At 40.3% G+C, this 22,151-nt stretch overlaps 1 protein-coding gene across 2 annotated transcripts; it reads left to right on the top strand.

Annotated features, from left to right (window-relative positions):
- The first annotated feature begins 1,163 nt into the window (after positions 1-1,163).
- lyrm2 (LYR motif containing 2) lies at positions 1,164-11,912 on the top strand. 2 transcript variants are annotated; one of them, XM_069887325.1, is made up of 4 exons: positions 1,164-1,225; positions 3,318-3,458; positions 5,262-5,333; positions 11,608-11,697. In XM_069887325.1, exons 1-3 carry the CDS (start codon positions 1,181-1,183, stop codon positions 5,322-5,324), a joined length of 249 nt encoding a protein of 82 aa, XP_069743426.1. In that variant the 5' UTR covers positions 1,164-1,180; the 3' UTR covers positions 5,325-5,333; positions 11,608-11,697. The 2 variants fall into 2 exon arrangements, with proteins under 2 accessions (XP_069743426.1, XP_069743425.1); XM_069887324.1 differs by lacking the exon at positions 5,262-5,333 and having other exon boundaries at positions 11,608-11,912.
- Positions 11,913-22,151: the final 10,239 nt, after the last annotated feature.

Here is a 22,151-nt window from a genome sequence, read left to right on the forward strand (position 1 = left end):
TGCGAAGTTGGGTGGAAAAATTCACCCCGGATAAGTGTGAAGTGATGCATATTGGAAAGTCAAACAAAGGCAGAGTACTGAACCTGGTTAATAGGATCTTTAACAGTGAGGAAGAACAGAGGGACCTTGGGGTCCAAATCCATAGATCTCTCAAGGCTGCTGCACAGATTGGTTGATAGGGTAATTAAGAAGGCTTATTGTATGCTGGTCTTTATTAGTTGTGGGTTTGAGGTTCAAAAGTCTTGAAGTTGTGTTGCAACTTGATAAAACTTAGTTAGACCACACTGTTCTTTTCTGGTCACCTCATTACAGGAAGGATGTGTAAGCCATAGAGAAGGTGCAGAGGAGATTTACCAGGGTGTTGCCTGGATTGGAAAACATGTTTTGAAGCAAGGTGAGCAGAGCAAGGGCTTTTATCTTTGGCTGAAGAAGGATGAGAGGTGATTTAAGAAGTCTACAAGATCATGACAGGCATAGATAGGGTGGACAGCCAGCCCCTTTTTCCTGGGGCAAGAGCAGCAAATAGACAAGGAGGGGAGAATGCAGGGGTAATTTTTTAAAGAGTAGTGGGTGCTGGGGTGATGGTGGAGGCTGGTACAATGGGGACATTTAGAAGACAGACCGGCACATGGATGTAAGAAATGGAGGGTTATAGATGTGAAGTAGGGAAAATTGAGTTTGTTGAATAGGCTTATAAATAGGTCGGCCAACATTGTGCTCTCTATACCCCACATTTTGCAACTTTCCTTTGACTACTCATTCTCTGCACTCATTTTATAGCTTTAATTCATTTTCTCTGCCTGCCTCGACTATCAGAGCCACACCATTTGTCTTGTCCATTCCTAGCCTCCCTTATTAGCAACTTCAAACTAACTTTTTTTTCCTCTCACAGTCAGCTGCTGGAGGGGGCTAAAGTAAAAAGGAGGAAATTACTTTTCCAGCTGGGGAGAAATTTTTTCAACCTGCATTTTTTTCCCCCATCTCGTTGCAGGTGGAATTGCTTCTTTGTCATTGTAGATCCCCCCCAACTCCCCTCAGGAGGCAGCCTGCCTGCACGCACAGAGGACGAGCCCCGCTTGCGCCTGCTGCGTTGAGTGTCGCGACGCATTGACCGACACCTGCCACTAGGGGAGGAGTGGGTGGGGGCGTCGTTGGTGACGGCATCATTGTGCGCGGCAGCATGGCGGCGGGCCGGTTAGCGGCTGGTGTGCTCGGCTTGAAGGAGGTGAGCAAAGCCCTGCTCCCGGAGACGGTCTGGGTTCATTCCCGCCGGAGCTTCGCCGGCTGATGGAAGGGCACGGGTTCCAGCGCAGCGCCGTCCCCAAGGTGCTTCTCAGCACTTTGCAGGTTGGGAGGTGCAGCCACACGGCTCGAGGCAGCTTCCGGGTCCGTTCCCCTCAACTTGTCCAAGCCAGCCCCATGTGCCAGCGTGGGCTCCTATCTCTCCAGACATCTACCTGTCAAAATGTCTATTAACTGTTACAATTGTACCCGTTCCAGAAATGGCAAATGTGGACCCCTTTTTAAAAAGAAATCCTAGGAATTTATAGATCAGTGAATCTTGCATCCGCGGTTGGCAGATTATTGGAGAGGATTCTTTGGGTAGTATGCTCAGGGGTAGTCAGTATGGGGTTGTGAGGGTCCCATATAAATCTTACCCCGTGAAAAAAGACTATGACTTTATGAATGCTCCCTTGACCTTGTATAAATTAAAAAAGATTCCAATCCTCACCTCTCCATGTAATTTAAGCTCTCTATCTTTGTGAATGTTTTCTACACCATTTACAGTTTAATTACATCCTTCCTATTTCTTTGGCATTGCTTCGCGGACGAAGGTAATGTCCACGTCAGCTGCAGGCTCGTTTGTGGCTGACAAGTCCGATGCGAGATAGGCAGGCACGGTTGCAAGGGAAAATTGGTTGGTTGGGGTTGGGTGTTGGGTTTTTCCTCCTTTGTCTTTTGACAGTGAGGTGGGCTCTGCGGTCTTCTTCAAAGGAGGTTGCTGCCCGCCGAACTGTGAGGCGCCAAGATGCACGGTTTGAGGCGATATCAGCCCACTGGCGATGATCAATGTGGCAGGCACCAAGAGCTTTCTTTAGGCAGTCCTTGTACCTCCTATATATACCTCTTCTGTACATCCTTCCTATAATCAACAGCAATCCTGACACAACTTTAAAATCAGCAAATATGGAAACTCTTGCGTCCCCCTGCACTGTCCTTTTGCCTCCTGTGTTGTCTGAAGCTGTGGTGAAATAATTGGTGATTAATGCTTCCTGTAATCAGTTAACATCATGTCACTATCAAGATGTTTTGAAAGCAAATGCAGTGGGACTGGAATGTGCATCAATCAGTTTCTATTTCTTGTCCTATTTTCTTAACTATGGAACTCTGGAGTAACCAAGTAATACTAGGTTAACAAAAGTAGGCCAGTTCATAAATTGTATATCAGCATTCAATTTGAATCTTGTAGTTATTGAAGTGATTTGATGTTCAAAAACTTTCTTTCCAATAGCTATTAGGCTTTTGAACCTCAGCTTGTTCCACTAAGGGTGGACTGCTCCAATGTGACAAAAAGACCTGTTTGCCCAACTCTTTTTGTTCCTTGCAAAATAGTAATTGGGAATATTTATTTTTGTATTTTTTTCTTCATAAAATACCTGTTTGGCTGCAGAAAGCAAAATAAACATTCTCAGTTATGAATTGTTGAGATTGCAATAGAAAGAAATTAGTCATTTACATGTTGAATAAGGCGAAAGAGATTCAGAAACCCTATTGATTCATTCATGGCATTTTAGAAACTCTGCTCCTCTTTCTGATGGAACTTGTCTTTCTTTTACCATGTTCAAATTATAATCATCTTGTTTTCTCTCTTTGCCAGTTCTCATGTAAACTTCCTTACTGCAGATGTTGCTCGACCTGAGTGTTTCCAACATTTCCATTTTCTGCTTTTATTTCAGATATCCAGCATCTGCATTTTTTCTAAGAGAAATTGAGATAGAACAAAAAAAATTCTAGATTAGTGCTGATTAATGCGATCAAATAGTTCGTCAGGAAAATAAGAGAAATCTGTGTCCAATGCCAACAGGTCACTTAACCATTGTAAAGGGAGATGGATTAAATAGATGATTCACCTCAGTTTTTGTGGAAGCTTGATAGTGGAAATAAAAGGATAGTAGATATTAGAGATGGAAGAATTAAATTGAGGAGTCGCTCAAAGAACCTGCCATAGCAAAAAGATGAAATACCAGCTTGCCATTTTGTTTTGACTCTATATTGCAGGTTGTATTGACTAATTATGCAAATTATTTGTTTCCAAGTTTATTCATCGTAAAAATGTCCTGAGTTTATACAGGAAGATTTTAAAGGCCATTAATCAGATTCCAAATGAAGGAGATAAGCAGCACCTTAAAAATTGGGCTAGACAAGAATTCAAACAGAACAAAAATGCTACAGATCAAGTAAGTCCCACCTGCAAAAATGCTGCATTTACCGTTTCTTTTTTTTGAGACTATGCTGAAGTCAGAATAAAAAAGGCATTTACTAGCTAAGGATAAACATAACACGTTGGATGCACAAGAGATTAGATTCTGTAATAGGCAGCAAAGCAAACTGCTGAAGGAAATCAATAGGTCAGTCAACATCAGTGGAAGTAAAGGGATAGTCAGCATTGCAGGATTGAGACTCTTTAGGAAAGATAATGGAAAGTTCAGCAGATGAGGAGGCAGATAAAACCATGTGTGAGAGAGGAAGGGAGTAGGGGAGTTACAAGACCTGAGTCAATCAGTGGAGAAAAAAGGAACACTGGGTTATCTGAAATTGGAAAATTCAGTTTGTAATATTGAGTTGTAGGCAGTCCAGTGGAATATAAAGTTTTAGGTGCTCTGTGGTTGGTAAGGGATTACTTAAGATGGTATGTGAATGGGGAGAAAAAAAAATTGAGAACCACTCCTCTATATTCTCAGTCATGATGCAGGGTCTTGATCCAAAATGTCAACTATCCCTTTGTTTCCATAAATCTGAATGACCCACTGTTTTTTCTCAGCAGTTTGGTTTTTTGATCCATGCAACAAATATTGTCTCAATGAAACTACAAAATGGTCACTGATGTCATAAAATTGTGTGCTGTTCTCGCTTGGTATCAGTGCGAATATTGCATACTTTAATTTTAAGGTGTATTGGTATTTAGTTCCAGAATAGCAATTGATAGTCTAGTGTTTCTTTATAATTTAATACTTAAGTTGCTTTCCAAAGTTACCTTTGTTAATGCCTTTTATGAGGCTGAGGGTTCATTAGTTTGATTTCTTATGAGCTGAAGGTTTCAGTGAGAGAAAAGATTTCAATGGTAAATCTTTTAACAATGTAGTTTTATAAATGAACAGTGCCCTCCATAATATTTGGGAAAAAGACGCTTTTTTTTTTCTCTGTACTTGTCCGAGTGCTCCACAGTTTTAAATTTGTAATCAAACAATTCACAGGTAATTAAAGTTCACGTTCCAGATTTTATTCAAGGTTATTTGTATACATTTTGATTTGGCCATGTAGAAATGACAGCACTTTTTATCCATAATCCCTTCATTTCAAGGCAACATAATGTTTTGGACATTTCGCTTCACAGGTGTCAATGAGTACTCAGGTATGTTTAATTGCTTTATTGGTGCAGGTTTCAGAGAGCTCGGCTTGCTTTTAGCTTTTGATCATATTTGGAGATATAGTTGCTATTTTTCCACAGGACGACCAGAGTTGTGCCATTGAAATTCAAATAAGCCATTCTGAGGCTGAAAAACAAGAAACTTCAAACTTCAAATGTCAAGAACTTCAAATTCATGGGTGTCAACATCTTGAGAGTCTGTCCTGGAGCCTCCATGTTGATGCAATCACAAAGAAGAGGAGATTCGGTATGTCACCAAAGACTCTATAAACTTCGACAGGTCTACTGTGAAGAGCATTCTGGCTGGTTTCACCTCTGCCTAGAGGTGCCAACTCTCAGGAAAAGAATAAACTTCAGAGGGTTGTTAACTCAACCTGCGACATCACAGGCACCAGGCTTCACTACATCGAGGACATCTACATGGGGATTTTTCTTCATCATGATGAGAATTCTTCTGTCTTCAGCAGTGGAGGTCTTCCTTGGTATACCCAGTCCTTTTGCAATTACTGAACTCACCAGTACGCTCTTTCTTCTTAATGAAGTTCCAAACTGTTGATTTTGATAATCCGAAGGTTTGGGTGTTGTGTCTTATTGTTTTATTCTTGTTTTACAGCCTCATAATGGCTTCTTTGACTTTCAATGGCACAAGGGAGTGATCCTCGCTGGAGCAGGCTGAGTCAGTGTGGTAAGGCTTTGACAAAAGCATGTAAGAGGATAGAATGAGGTGAATTAAGAAAGGGCTATTCTATTCGAGGAACAAAAAGGATTCAGCAGTTAGGCACAGGTAAAGACGGGTTTTAGATTTATATTTTGTTCAACTAATCATAAACAGTGGGAATGGCACCCAAGGCAGGGGAATGCTCCTCTTGCAGAATGTGGGATATGGGTCATCAGGGAAGGCAGTAATATGCCTAAGTGCAACCAGCTGCAACTCCTGACAAGCTGAGTTAAGGAGTTGGAGTTGGATGAACTCCGGATCTTTCGAGAGGCGGAGGGAGTGATAAACAGGAGTTACAGGGACACTATCACACCGAGAGGGCAGGAGGAGGAGGGTAGATGGGTGATGGTCAGGAGAGGTAAAGGAAACAGGCGGACAGTGCAGGGCACCCTGCGGCTGCTCCCCTCAATAACAAGTATACCAATTTGGATTCTGTTGTAGGGGACAAGCCACGGAGATCGGATCTCTGGCATGGAGATCTCTGGCATCTCTATAGGCGAGCTGTAGTGGTAGTGGACTTCATAGTTAGGGGGACAGATAAGAAATTATGTGAAAGAGATTGAGTATCCCGCATGGTATGTTGCCGCTCTGGCGCTAGAGTCCGAGATATCACAGATTGGGCTCACAGCATTCTCAGGAAGGAGAGTGATCAGCCCGATGTCATGGTCCGTGTAGGGACCAATGACAAAGGTAGAGTGAGGTCCTGCAAGGAGAGTTCAGGGAGTTAGGTACTAGGTTGAAGAAAAGGACTTGCAGGGTAATGATATCAGGATTACTCCACGTGCTAGTGAAGTCAGAAATAGGATAATGCATCTTAATGTGGCTAAAGAGATGGTGCAGGAAGGAGGGCTTCAGGTTTCTGGATCATTAGGCTCCCTTCCAACAGTTTGCATCTGAACTGGAGGAGAACTAATATCTTTGCAGCAAGGTTTGCTAGTGATACTCTAGTTGGCTGAGCCTTGGGTTGAGATTCTAAATTGGAGAAAGGTCAATTTTGAGGAAATGAGAAAGGATCTAGAATGCATGGATTGAAAAGTTGTTTTCAGGCAAAGATGTGCGAGGAAAATAGAAGACCTTCAAAGGTGAGATTTAGAGAGTACCGAGTTTATATGTTCTTGCTAGGATTAAAGGCATAGGGAACCTTGGTTTTTTGGGGATATTTGGAAGAAAGAGGTGTAGATAACGTGGAGCAAATGAGGTACTTGAGGAGTGCATAAAATGTAAGAAAAACCTAAAGAAAGAAATCAGGAAGGCGAAAAGAAGACATGAGGTGGCTTTGGCAGACAATATGAAGGAAAATCCTCAGGGTTTCTACAGGGGTATTAAGAGCAAAAGGATAGTAAGGGACAAAATTGGTTCCCTTGAAAATCAGAGTGTATGGAGCCAAAACAGATGGGGGAAATTTGCATGACTGTTTACTCAGTAAACTGGCACAAAGTCATGGGAAGTAAGAAAAACAAGTAGTGAGGTCATGGAATCTGTACAGATTAAGAGGAGGAAGTGCTTGCTGTCTTAAAACAAATAAGGGTGGATAATTCACCAGGTCCTGGCAAGATATTCCCTTGGCCCTTGAGGGAGGCTAGTAAAGAAATTGCAAGGACACTGGCAGAAATATTTAAAATGTCCTTTGCCACAGGTATGGAGCTGGAGGATTGGAAGGTAGCTCATGTTGTTCCATTGTTTACAGAAGCCTACAAAAATAAACCTAGAAATTATAGTCGGTGTGCCTGACATCAGTAGTAGGTTCATTATTAGGCATCCTAAGAGATTTGATAAAGAATTATTTGGATAGCTGGGGACCGATTTGGTATAGTCAACATGACTTTGTGTCTGGTAGATCGTGTTTAACCAATTTTAGAGATTTTTGAGATTAGGAGGAAAGTTAATGAAGGAAAGGCTTTGGATGTTGTCTACATGCACTTTGTAAGGCCTTTGACAAGGTACCACATGGGAGTTTAGTCAGGAAGGTTCAGACAATAGGTATTCATGGTGAAGTCATGAACTGGATCCAACAATGGCTGGATGGGAGATGCCAAAGAGTAGTGGTGGATGACTGCTTCTCAGGCTGAAGGCCTGTGACTAGTGGTGTGCCTCAGGGATCGATGCTGGGACCATTTTTGTTTGTCATCTATTCAATGATCTGAATGATATTATCGCCATATAACACGATCTTGGGAAGGCGATGGTCCTCCATTCTGGAGACTGACCCACCCAGCGCAGTTGGGTCTTCAACAGCGTGGATTCGATGCTTGCGGATTCTGCCAGCTCGAGTACTTCGATGTTGGTGATGAAGTCATTCCAATGAATGTTGAGGATGGAGCGGAGACAGTGCTGATGGAAGCGTTCTAGGAGCCGTAGGTGATGCCGGTAGAGGACCCATGATTCAGAGCCGAACAGGAGCGTGAGTTTGCAGATGACACAAAGATTAGAGGCGTTATGTACAGCGAAGAAGTTTTTCAAAGCTTGCAGAAGGATCTGAACCAGCTGTAAAAATGGGCTGAAAGTGCAGGTGGAATTTAATGTAGACAAGTGTGAGGTGTTGCATTTTGGAAGGAGAAACCAAGAAAAGGCGTACATGTTAGGGCACTGAGGAGTGTGGCAGAACAGCGGGGTCTGGGAATAAAGATACATAATTCCCTGAAAGTGGTGTCAGATGGATAGGGTTGTAACAGAGATTTTGGCATATTGGCCTTCATAAATCAGAGTTTTGGAACTGGGATGTTATGGTAAAATTGTATGACATTGGTGAGGCCAAATGTGGAGTATTGAGTGCAGTTTTTGTCAGTTAACTGCAGGAAGGTTATCAATAAGGTGAAAACAGCCCAGAGAAGATTTACTAGGATGTCGGCCAGACTTCAGGAACTGAGTTACAGGGAAAGATTAAACAGGTTAGGACTTTATTCCCTGGAGTATAGAAGAATGAGGGGAGATTTGATGGAGGTATGAGGGAAATAGACAGAGTAAATGTTGATAGGCTTTTTCCACTAAGGGTAGATGAGAAAATCAGAGATTCACACAGAGTGGTGGGTGTGTGGAACAAGGTGCCACCTGAAGTGGTGAATGTGGGCTCAATTTTAACATTTAATAAGAACTTTGTTCAGGTACATGGCTGAGAGAGGTATGGGCTGGGTGCATGCAGGTCAGTGGGACTAGCCATGGACTTGGGGCCAAAGGGTCTTGTTGTTGTGCTGTGGTGTTCTGTGGCTCTAACTCTGGTCCTCGTGTTGAGAAATGGTAATTACAGATTCCAAAGGTGATCAAAAGCTTAGTTCTCTTACACGTGCACCATATAAGCAATTAAACATACCTGAGTACTCACAAACACCTGTGAAGCCAAATGACCCAAACATTATGGTGCCCTGAAATGAGAGGACTATGTATAAGAAGTGCTGTAATTTATACATGGCCAAACAAGAATGTATACAAATAACCTTGAATAAAATCTGAAATGTGCACTTTAATTACATGTGAATTGTTTGATTACAAATTTAAAACTATGGTGCATGGGGGAAAATAAAGGGAAAAAGTGTCTCTCCCAAACCTCATGGAGGGAAGTGTATTTAGAAACCTGCTCTTTTAAACTTTCATGCATATCTATATGATGAGAACATTTTGTAAATACAGTATGCTTCCGATTATCCAAAACATTTGGGCCCTGACCTATCTGGTTAAGCCAATTTTTCAGATATTTGGGAATTTTCTCTAAAGCAGCCCAGTAGCATCAGGAGAATACTTATATTGGCTGTCACAAATCCCTGACACCCCCTTCTCCAATCCTGCCTGGGAGCCTGAGTTCTCACCTCATCCCCTTCTCCAATCCTGCCTGGGAGCCTGAGGTTTCACCTCACCCCCTTCTCCAATCCTGCCTGGGAGCCTGAGGTCTCACCTCACCTGTAAATGGTTGGCGATTGCACAGGGATTGTCTTTGGCAGAATTTCAGCTTCCCACTAAAAGGGTCTTTGACAGGGAGAGGCTTGGGCAAGTGGGAAGAGAGCGCAGGGTGGCTTGGGCGAGTGGGGAGAGAGCAGCTGCGTGGCTCAGGCATGCCAGTGGGGAGAGAGCATGGCTTGGGCAGGTGAGCTGGGAGAGAGTGTGGTATTCAATTCAAATTCTGAGAATGCCACAATGCAACTTATCACAAAGATGCAGTAACTTGTGGCAAAAAAATGACAATTTATAAATAAATAATCATTCTATCCTTTCCCTCAATGTGTAACCTGTGGAAAAATGTGTCCTTTATAAAACTGATTCCCTGTAGCCCCACTTGAGCACAGTGAGTAAATTATTTTCAACTTTTTTTTCAAATTGTAACGTCATGTCTCACCCAAAAAAAAACAGTTATTTGTAATTTCAGTTCATCGGAAACATACTGTAAACCGCTTATATAAAAGAGTAAGACTTATTTGAATATAAAAGAGAAAGAAAAACCCTGTGTTTTTCAATTTGTGATAACAAGATGCTGGACAAGCTAATGAATCTTTTCTCGATCTCGAGCAGCATTTGACTTTTGGCCCAGTAGTATCCTCATTTCTATTCGTTGGTGATGTATATTGATCTGTATTATTTAATTGATCAGTATAATTCTTTTTAGCTTTTCATTGTTTACTCACCTGTCTCAATCCTCCTCACAAGTACCTGGAATTGCTCATTCTTCAGATAAAATCTTCTTCATTTCTACCTCCATACCCCCAAGTGGTAACCTTACTATTAAAACCTAAAATCACCCTCTTGATTCTTCTGGGACATCTGTTCCTTTGGTTTGGCAGCATGCCTATAAGACTGAGGATTTTGGGCTCAACTGTTATATGAGCAAATAGGCTAGTATTACACTCAAGTGCAGCACTGAGAGAGTGTAGTGTATTTGCAGAGGTTCTCTTTAACTGCGATATTAAGCCATGATTCCATATGAACAGATGTTACGGACTGCAAGATCAATATTTATTCCCCATCAACATCAAAACATTTTTACGGGGAATTTTCAAACGTTATCTGGCTATCTTATTTGTCTGCTAACTCTTGAAAATAAATTTATTGGTTATATAGTCTAATTCCTTTCCCTTATTTCCATACTTATTTCCACATGTCCATGGAGAAAATTGCCATTCAAATCTGTGCTGCCTCATGGGTCTGTCTCATCCCTCCAGTAATTTTCCCTATAATCTGTTGGTCTCATCCTCCTACAAACTCACCTCAAGATGCTACCACTCATCTACCATTTGAGACAATTTATCATAGCTAGTTGAAGAGCAAATGTACAAGTAATTCCAAATATTTTGATTTATTTTAAATTATATCTGTCTGTATTTGTGATTACAAAATGTTGCACGTTGTGCGTTGGTATATGCACCATCGTCTGGAGAAATGTGGTTTCATCTGGTTGCACATTAAAACCCCTGGAATCTAGCACCTATGGGGAAAGGTAGATGTTGGATAAGTACATTTTACGGTTGCTTGAGACTTACTCTTACAAGGCCACACTAATACACCTGCAGTAAGAATAAGCAGTTTTACAAGACAAATGTCAAAAATACTATCCTGTACTTACACTGAACAAACCTCAATTGCATGAATGTATTTTACCTTCAGTCACATTCTGTGAAAACGTTTAACTGTCACTGTATCTGAAGGTTCCTCCCCTCCACAGAGCTGCCCGAAAGTTGAACAAGAGTATTATAGATAATTAACACCCCCCCTCCCCCCCCCCCCACCATTTACAGATGAAGCCTCTGACCAGAGTGACTCTAACTAAGCAAGGATAAGGAGACACTTTAAGAGAGTCACCCACCCCAATGGTGAGCGGCATCAACCAGCTCTTTATCCTGAGCGACGCCATTGCTGTTTCACACAACTTTATTCAAACAGCTGCTACAAGCAAGGCACTCCACTGGCTGAATATTTATTCCCATCTTCACCAAAGGTTTATGTGTTACTTCAGAGAACAATTACATTTACAACTTTAAACTCTATTCTTATGATATTAATTTATTTTCATCGATTTTTTTTTGCCGGTTATTTGAGGCTGCTGATTGCTTGAATTCTGGATACCAGGGGTTTTACTGTACATGTATAGTCAAATGAGAAAGACGTGAAGTTCCAAATAGCAGCTCCAGAGTTCAGGATTGAACCCTGCTTGCTGGAACTGTAGAATAAGCTCTACTAATTGTGCCACTGTGTGCTGTATAAAAGTGTGACTTTCTTTGCCAATTTGTACACTAAATCTTGTTTGTTTTTAATCATTAAGGATACAATACGAATGATGCTTACCCACGGAAATCTACAATTGCAAGAGCTAGACAAAATGCTTCGATTATCAAAATTAAATTAAGGACTTTTGAAATGGCTTAAGCTGGAATTTTACAGGCCTTTTTTGGACATGTACTTCTTTTCCAAACAAGCGGACAGCGGTAATTTTAGTTTACAGTGAAATAATAATTTTAAATGCTCTTATCAGAGTGTAGAATTTTATATACTCAGGAAAATACCTGAGTTCATAGTTGTAAAGCATTCTGAGAGATAAATAAATATTACTCATTTTTGGTGGTTTCAGACTGCGAGTATTAAAATGGGTGACGTTAAATCACAGTCTATGGATTTGGAGCTGGAGTTGGTAGTTATGAGCTGCAACATGGAGCAATTGTGCTCCAGAAATGTCTTTTGTGTAAAATTTTGCATGAATTCTAATGGATTCCATTAGATTCCTTTCATTGAAGTCATCATTTGGTGTCTGTTTTCATTGCCTTTTGAACATGATAACTACAGATTTGAAAACACTATTGTATAGTGTTGTTTTTAAATAGATACATTATTCAATCTTCCCAACAATTCATGCTTTGTTTATTCTTTAAATGTGTTTAATTACATAGCAGCTAAAAGGGAGGTGTGGTTTCTTTTTAAGAAAGGAAAAAAAATAGGTGCATATATTTGTGGAGTTGTTACACCAATGTGTATTCAAGGGAGAATTGAAAACTTGTTTGATGATTTCTGCTGACTTGATATTCATGGGCATGGAGATGTACTAGGCACATTATGACATTACAGAGACTGGTGCTGTGATATTTACCACTCACATCTCATTTAAACACCCTCTCTTTCTTGACCTGACATATTCATAGCTTTAGACATGCACCATTGGAAGCAGACTCTTACCTATTCTAATTATGCCTCTCATACATTGATACATCTTCAACATACCATGACTGAACCTTCCTTGCTCCATGGAAAATAGATCAAGCCTGTCCAATCTCTCCTTATAGCTCAAGTTTTCCAATCCAGGCAAGATCCTTGGGAATTTTTACTGAACCCTCTGTAGTTTAATCATATCTATCCCAAACAGATCTGCACACAATACTCTAATGTTCAACCAAACTGATGTTTGGACCATTATAACTGGACATGAAAATTCTTGTACATGTTGCCTCTCCTGGTGAAGGCAAGTATCTCCTATGCCTTCTTCACAACCATCTACTTGCATAACAATTTTCAGGGAACTACATATTTGTACCTCGTGGAACACACAAAAGTACTGGAGAAACTTAGCAGGTTGTGCAGCATCTCGAGGAAGAAAAGGGTAGCCAATGTTTCAGACCTGAGCCCTTCATCAAGATGTGAGGAAAAAGCAGGCAGATGCATGAATAAAAAGGTTGGGGGAGGAGAGGACCACAGGCTACCAAGTAAGAGGTCATAGGTGGGAAGGTAGAAAAAAGCTAAGGTGGGAAGGGAGACAGAAATAGGGAGAGAGACGAGGTGAGGGGGGGGGGAGAATTTCATGGAAGATGGAGGTCTATGTTAATACCATCTGGTTGGAGAATGGCCGGTTAAGATAGAAGGTGTAATTCCTCAAATTTGCAAGTAGCCTTGGTTGGTAGTGCATGAGGCCCTGGATAGACATGTCAATATGGGAATGGTGTGTGTGGCCACTGAGAGGAAAGTCACTCTATTCAACTGGATCACTGGGGTCTCCCTTCCCCCTCCCCCCCCCATCCATCGATGTGATCGAATGGGATCTTCATCTAAAGAGGGCACGCATAATCATTGAGGACCCCTTCCACCCTGCACGCAGCATCTTTCAGCTGCTCCTGTTGAGGAAGGGATACAAGTGTGTCAGAGCCGACACCACCAGGCTGAGGAACAGCTTCTTCGCACGGGCGGTAAGATGCTGAACGACCAAAGGAACTGCTCACACTGACCATTCAAGACCTTCATATTCATAAAACAATATTTATTTGTATAGATAAAAATGCTTGACATGCATATGTTTTTTTTGTGTGTTATGTCTGGTTGTGTGCCTGCATGGTTTTGCACAAGACCGGAGAACGCTGTTTTGTCAGATTGTACTTAAACAACCAGATGACAATAAACAAGGCTTCACTTGACTCAACAACATTCTCAATGTATCACTTCACAATGGTCTTCGAGTTAAATTCCATCTGCCATTCCTTTGCCCACTTTCGCAGTTGATCAGTATCTTGTTGACAACCACTCCCCTTGTTTTCTCAGCCACTCTTGCTTTCCCTAATCTCTCTTGCCTCATTCCATCTCTTCCCCACATGGCCTCTATACCTGCCTGCAATCTATGCTTTCTCTCCTCCACCTCTCCCTCCTCTTAGAGTGCATCTTCCTCAGTGCTCTGTCTCTTCCTCCTTTCACCTCCTATCTTATTTTTAACCCCATTTCATCCCCCCTCCCAATGGTATTCAGTTATCAGCCTATGCTCTCCCTTTCTCCCACTTTATTATTTGGTCTTTCACCCTTCCTTTACTTGATGAAGGGTTATGGATGCTGCCTGACCTGCTGAGTTTCTCCAGCACTTTGTTGATTCCATCAATATCTCGTAACCTTAGTGAATGTTATTCGCTGACTAATGAACTATCAATTTTGGTGTAATCTGCAAACTTACTGATCATGTTGAGTGCGGGAGAGTCAGGGACCCGAAGTGTGGGGAGTCAAGTCGAGGAGTGGACGATGACGGGAGCAGAGTCAGGCGCAGGAGAGTCGGGGACCCAAGGTTGAGGGAGTCAAGGTGGAGTCAGAAGCTAGCAGCAGCGGAGAGAAAGACACCGTGGGCTGGAAGAAAAGGTAAAGTAAGGCCGCTCCAACTGGAGGATGTGAAGGGGGTATTCAAGGTGTTGGGCCTGGAGGATGTGAAGGGGGTATTCAAGGTGTTGGGCCTGGAGGACTCCAGGAGCACTGCGGTCAGAGGGGAAGTGGTGGGAAAATAGTGTGACAGGATGGCCTGGAGTCAGAAAGCGAAATGGAGAAAGAGGAACGAGGGAGTAAAATAAGGACATTACAGGGAGGTGAAAGATAGATAAAGGGGCAGAGGGCCTGATGCCCTTTGCCAAACAGATATTGGAGGCTATTGGTGAGAAAAAAAAAGAACTTGGAAGTCACTAGTGGCAGGGCAGGGGACAATCAAAAAAAAACTGGAAAACCTGACTGAAAGGGTATCTGAAACAGAAGAGAAAATTGAGAGTGTGAAAGAAAGATTGGATAAAAGAGAGAGCGAAAGGGTTGGGGTAAAGATGTGGGAGGAGATAGATACCTTAGAAAACATCAGCAGGAGGAATATGGTTAAAATTGTGGAGTTGAAGGAGGGTAAGGAGGGGAGAGACATGGTGGAGTTCCTGAAAAGGTGGATCCCAGATATACCTGGGAAGGGAACAAATTGGGAATAATGTAAGAATAGAATGGGCCCACCCCCCAGGGCCACACCAAAGGCTATGCTCTCTCCTGGTAAGGCTCCTTTGCTCCCAGGATAGAGAGAGGATTTTACAAGCAGCGACAGTGGGTGCGAAGGCTAAGAGGGGTCTGGTGGAATATGAGGGGAAGAAGGTTTTATTCTAACTGGACATAAGCACAGCACTACTGAAACGCAGGAGGGAATTTAACCCAGTTAAAAAGAGATGGGGAAGTGCAGAGAGACCTAGGGGTACTTGTACACCAGTCTCTGAAGGCAAGCATGCAGGTACAGCAGGCGGTTAAAAAGGCAAATGGTATGTTGGCCTTCATATCAAGAGGGTTTGAGTATAGGAACAAGGATACCTTACTGCAGCTGTACAGGGCCTTGGTGAGACCATACATGGAGTATTGTGTGCAGTTTTGGTCACCTTATCTAAGGAAGGATGTTCTTGCAATGGAGGGAGTGCAGAGGTGATTCACCAGGCTGATACCTGGAATGGCAGGAATGACTTATGAGGAAAGATTGCGCAAATTGGGATTGTACTCGCTGGAGTTTAGAAGATTGAGAGGGGATCTCATAGAGTCATATAAAATTCTGGCAGGACTGGACAGAATGGATGCAGATGGGATGTTTCCAATGATGGGAAAATCCAGAACCCGGGGCCATGGTTTGAGGATAATAGGCAAACCATTTAGGACCGAGATGAGGAGGAATTTCTTTACCCAGAGGGTGGTGAATCTGTGGAATTCATTGCCACAGAGGGCAGTAGAGGCAGGTTCATTAAATATATTTAAGAGGGAATTAGATATATTTCTTCAGTATAAGGATATTAAAGGTTACGGAGAGAAGGCGGGGACGGGTACTGAACTTTAAGATCAGCCATGATCTCGTTGAATGGCTGCTCCTATCTTCAATGTTTCTATGAATCTTTTACCCGGCAATGCTGTAGTAAGGGCAGGAAGGGAAAGAATGTTTTTTTTAAGGATCCAAGAGAGGCAATTAACTTTGTAAGAATCCTGCCACCGCTTAGGGATTAAATGTAAATAAGGTGGAAAGAAGGGATCTGGGGTAAGATGGACTGTAAATACTGTAATTGTTAGGAAAAAAGAGGGGGATGTTTGTTTTTATAATGTTAATGTTTAAAGATGAATGTATATTAGAAATAAGAACAAACATGGGAGCATAAAGAAAGGGAGATACATGTGGTAGATGGGTGCATTAGGCACGTCTCAAAATGGCAGGGGAGATCGGCAAGGGGTGGTGAAGTTAAGTTGGGAGGGGGAATATATAGGTGTTTTTTGTTTTGCTATCGAGGTAATTTAATTGATGGTACTTTCAGTTGTATGAGGTTGGGGGGATAAATACAGACTCAATATGTTACATGAATGTTTAAAAAGATAATATTTGATGAGTCTATGAAAATAAAAATATTTTTTAAAAAAACTCTAGAGGGCTGTTAACTTGGCCAATGGGCCATGGGCACTGGTCTTCATCAAGGACATCTACAAAAGATGGGGTCTTAAAGAAAGCAGTCTCTATTCTCGAGTACCCTTACCACCCTGGCCATGCCCTCTTCACACTGCTACCATTGGGGAAAAAAAAGACTGAAGACGAACACTCAGTGGTACAAGGACAGCTTCTTCCCCTCTACCATCAGGTTTCTGAATGAATAATGACTAAAGACTCACTGTCTTTTTCTTGCACTATTTTATTTATTTTGAAATGTGGTTTATAGAAATATTTGCATTATATGTGGCAGCTGCAAAGCAATGAGTTTCGTGACATGTTCATGACATGGATTCTGATCTGAATTCTAAAAGGCTATGTAAAACTTCCCAAAACAAAAACAGAAAATACTGGAAATATTCAGCAGGTCACACTGCATCTAAGGAAATAGAAATAGTCAATGTTTCAGTTTGGAGACCCTTCAGCGATGGAGGACAAAAGTCTGTAAGCTAGAAAAAGTTTGGGGGAGGGGGTATCTGTACAAAACTGGGGCAACCGTTTAATTCACCTGTAAACAACCATATCCTTTTACCAAGCATTTTGTTCAACTGCATGACTTACTTCCTGAGGCACCTTGCTCTAAGAATGTTGATGTAATCTTTCTATGGTGGACTTTGGGATATCTTGCAACAGAAAAGTTGAACCCCTGGTATCTGGCACCTATGGAGTTTGGTTGATTACAGATAAGTGAATATCTGGTTGCTTGGGATTGTATGTTATATGATTGGCAAACTGACCGCTAGGGAGTGCCAATTTTAAACGTGTATTTTTTTTTTAATCTATTTATTTCCTGCAATTTTTTTTGCCAGTTGCTTGAATTCCAGATAACTGGGGTTTTACTGTATATCAAAGGAAGGAGTAGTTGTGTACTGTGGATTTCATCAAATGCCACAGTATAAAAATGAGAATCTTGGCAAATGCCTTGATATTATTTGTCACATTTCAAGTATCCAAGTTCACAACAGTTTAGCAGTTATAGCCAAGGTCATCTTCTGCAATCTGGCAATGATCGGGATTTTTTTTTAAAAATTACAAAATTACACATGTAAAATGTTTTGAAGTGAACAAGATCACATTTGAGGATACTGTAAAGATGGTACATTCCTGGTTTTAAAGAGAGGAGAAAGTAGTCAGGCAATCCTTATTTTTAAGAAAACACTGCTTTGAAAAACTGTGGAAATTAGATGCACAAATAGATGCCAGTAAACTTCATCGGTATAATAACTGAAGTTATGAAAGGATTGTATAATTTGCTCATGGAAGAGACTTTGTTATGTTACATAGGAAACAAGACCAGAAATGTGTAATTGGTGGAGAGAAAAGGTTTGGTGGTACACTTAAAATGTACAATCACATGCATATCACATATTCAGCAACTGTGGCAGATGAGGTTGAATTATTGGCCTGAATTGTTTTTTAAATTTTTTATTTTTCACACCATAAACCACACTGACCAAGATACATACATTTTCCTTTTCAAATATATACAGTCATTTTCTCCCCCCCTTCCTCCCATCCCACCCTCCCTACCTCCCCCCCATTCATTTAAAGTACAAAATCTAAGACACATTAAACCACTCAAACAATGTTGTCATTCAATAAAAATAAACAAGAAATTCCACTGAGTCAATTCTTTTCATTTCCTTCTCCTTTCGTTAATTTAGGTGGTAGATGTCCTCGATAGGTTTTCTCTATTGTGTTTCATGTATGGCTCCCATATTTGTTCAAATATTTCAATATTATTTCTTAAATTATATGTTATTTTTTCTAATGGAATACATTTATTAATTTCTACATACCATTGTTGTATTCTCAAATTATCTTCCAATTTCCAGGTTGACATAATACATTTTTTTGCTACGGCTAGAGCTATCTTAACAAATCTTTTTTGTGCACCATCCAAATCAAGTCCAAATTCTTTATTTTTTATGTTACTTAGGAGGAAGATCTCTGGGTTTTTTGGTATATTGTTTTCTGTAATTTTATTTAATATCTGGTTTAGATCTTCCCAAAATTTTTTCACTTTCTCACATGTCCAGATTGCATGAATTGTTGTTCCCATTGCTTTTTTACAACGAAAACATCTGTCAGATACTGTTGGGTCCCATTTATTTAACTTTTGAGGTGTAATGTATAGCCTGTGTATCCAGTTATATTGTATGATACGTAACCGCGTATTTATTGTATTTCTCATTGTTCCAGTGCATAACTTCTCCCATGTTTCCTTCTTTATCTTTATATTTAAATCTTGTTCCCATTTTTGTTTAGTTTTACCATTTGTTTCCTCATTCTCCTTTTCTTGCAGTTTAATATACATATTTGTTATAAATCTTTTGATTGTCATTGTGTCTGTAATCACATATTCAAAGTTACTTCCCTCTGGTAACCTCAGACTACTTCCTAATTTGTCCTTCAAGTAGGATCTCAATTGGTAATATGCCAACACTGTATCTTGAGTTATATTATATTTATCCTTCATTTGTTGAAAGGATACTAATCTATTTCCTGAAAAACAATTTTCTATTCTTTTGATCCCTTTTTTTCTCCCATTCTCTAAAGGAAAGGTTATCTATTGTAAAAGGGAGTTACTGATTTTGCGTCATTATTAGTTTTGAGAACTCCTAAGTTGTACCAATTTTTCATCCCATTTAAATAATATGTGTTCAGGTATCTTTTCCCCTATTTTATCTAGTTCTAATCTAGTCCAATCTGGCTTTTCCCTTGTTTGATAAAAATCTGATAGATATCTCAATTGTGCGGCTCTATAATAATTTTTAAAGTTTGGCATTTGTAAGCCTCCTTGTTTATATCATTCTGTTAATTTATCTAGTGCTATCCTCGGTTTCCCCCCTTTCCATAAAAATTTCCTTATTATTTTCTTTAACTCCTTGAAGAATTTCTCTGTCAAGTGTATTGGCAATGCCTGAAATAGGTATAATATCCTTGGGAAAATGTTCATTTTAATACAGTTTATCCTTCCTATTAGTGTTAGTGGTAAATCTTTCCAATGCTCTAAATCGTCCTGTAATTTTTTCATTAATGGATAATAATTGAGTTTATATAGATGGCCGAGATTTTTATTTATTTGTATACCTAGGTATCTTATTGCTTGCATTTGCCATCTGAATGGTGATTCCTTCTTAAATTTTGAGAAATCCGCATTATTCATTGGCATTGCTTCACTTTTATTTACGTTAATCTTGTAACCCGACACTTCTCCATATTCCTTCAATTTCTTATATAATTCTTTTATTGATAGTTCTGGTTCTTTTAAGTATACTATAACATCGTCCGCAAATAAACTGATTTTATATTCCTTGTCTTTTATTTTTATCCATTTTATATTATTTTCTATTCTTATCAATTCTGCTAGTGGTTCTATAGCTAACGCGAACAATAAGGGTGATAGTGAGCATCCCTGCCTTGTTGATCTGCTTAAATTAAATTGCTTTGATATACATCAATTTACTGTCACTTTCGCCAATGTCCCCTTATATAATGCTTTAATCCAATTAATATACTTCTCTGGTAAACTGAATTTTTGCAATACTTTGAATAAATAATTCCATTCTACTCTGTCAAAGGCCTTCTCTGCGTCTAAAGCAACTGGTACTGTTGGCGCTTTACTCCCTTCTACTGCATGAATTAAGTTAATAAATTTACAAATATTGTCTGTTGTGCGTCTTTTTTTGATAAATCCAGTTTGGCCTAGATTTACCATTTTATGTACATAATCTGCTAATCTGTTTGCTAATAGTTTAGCTATTATCTTATAATCTGTATTAAGTAATGATATTGGTCTATATGACGCTGGTGCGAGTGGATCTTTCCCTTGCTTTGGTATTTCTGTAATTATTGCTGTTTTACATGAATCTGGTAAGCTTTGTGTTTTGTCAATCTGGTTGATTACTTCCAGGAGAGGGGGAATTAATAAATCTTTAAATGTTTTATAGAATTCTATTGGGAATTCATCCTCTCCTGGTGTTTTATTATTTGGTAGTTTTTTTATTATCTCTTGTATTTCTACTATTTCAAATGGTTCTGTTAATTTATTTTGTTCCTCTATTTGTAATTTTGGTAGTTCAATTTTAGTTAAAAATTCATCTATTTTCTCTTCTTTCCCTTCGTTTTCAGTTTGGTATAATTGTTCATAGAATTCTCTAAAGTTTTCATTAATCTCCGTTGGATTATATGTGATTTGTTTGTCTTTTTTCCTTGATGCCAATACCATTTTCTTAGCTTGTTCTGTCTTAAGCTGCCATGCTAGAATTTTATGTTTTTTTCTCCTAGTTCATAATATTTGTTTTGTCTTCATTATGTTCTTCTCCACCTTATATGTTTGTAGTGTTTCATATTTTATTTTTTTATCAGCCAATTCTCTTCTTTTAGTTGTATCTTCCTTCATTGCTAATTCTTTTTCTGTGTTTACTATTTCCCTTTCCAACTGCTCTGTTTCCTGATTGTAGTCCTTCTTCATCTTGGTTACATAACTTATTATTTGCCCTCTAATGAACGCTTTCATTGCATCCCATAGTATAAACTTATCTTTCACTGATTCTGTATTTATTTCAAAGTACATTTTAATTTGTCTTTCAATGGATTCTCTAAAATCCTGCCTTTTAAGTAGCATGGAGTTTAATCTCCATCTATACATTCTTGGAGGGATGTCCTCTAACTCTATTGTCAATATCTAGGATGAATGGTCCGATAATATTCTAGCTTTATATTCTGTTTTTCTTACTCTATCTTGCAGATAAGCTGATAACAGAAATAGGTCTATTCTTGAGTATGTTTTATGTCTACCCGAATAATATGAATATTCTGGCAGTCTCTTCAATCTGAGGCGCCTGCAAGGTCACACCAAGACACAAGAGAAACTTGTCCATGAACTACTCTTTGCAGACGATGCCGCTTTAGTTGCCCATTCAGAGCCAGCTCTTCAGCGCTTGACGTCCTGTTTTGCGAAAACTGCCAAAATGTTTGGCCTGGAAGTCAGCCTGAAGAAAACAGAGGTCCTCCATCAGCCAGCTCCCCACTATGACTACCAGCCCCCCCACATCTCCATCGGGCACACAAAACTCAAAACGGTCAACCAGTTTACCTATCTTGGCTGCACCATTTCATCAGATGCAAGGATCGACAACGAGATAGACAACAGACTCGCCAAGGCAAATAGCGCCTTTGGAAGACTACACAAAAGAGTCTGGAAAAACAACCAACTGAAAAACCTCACAAAGATAAGCGTATATAGAGCCGTTGTCATACCCACACTCCTGTTTGGCTCCGAATCATGGGTCCTCTACCGGCATCACCTACGGCTCCTAGAACGCTTCCACCAGCGTTGTCTCCGCTCCATCCTCAACATTAATTGGAGCGACTTCATCCCTAACATCGAAGTACTCGAGATGGCAGAGGCCGACAGCATCGAGTCCACGCTGCTGAAGATCCAGCTGCGCTGGGTGGGTCACGTCTCCAGGATGGAGGACCATCGCCTTCCCAAGATCGTGTTATATGGCGAGCTCTCCATTGGCCACCATGACAGAGGTGCACCAAAGAAGAGGTACAAGGACTGCCTAAAGAAATCTCTTGGTGCCTGCCAC

Source organism: Narcine bancroftii, chromosome 6 (assembly GCF_036971445.1).
Source record: "Narcine bancroftii isolate sNarBan1 chromosome 6, sNarBan1.hap1, whole genome shotgun sequence".
NCBI classification, from domain to species: Eukaryota; Metazoa; Chordata; class Chondrichthyes; order Torpediniformes; family Narcinidae; genus Narcine; species Narcine bancroftii.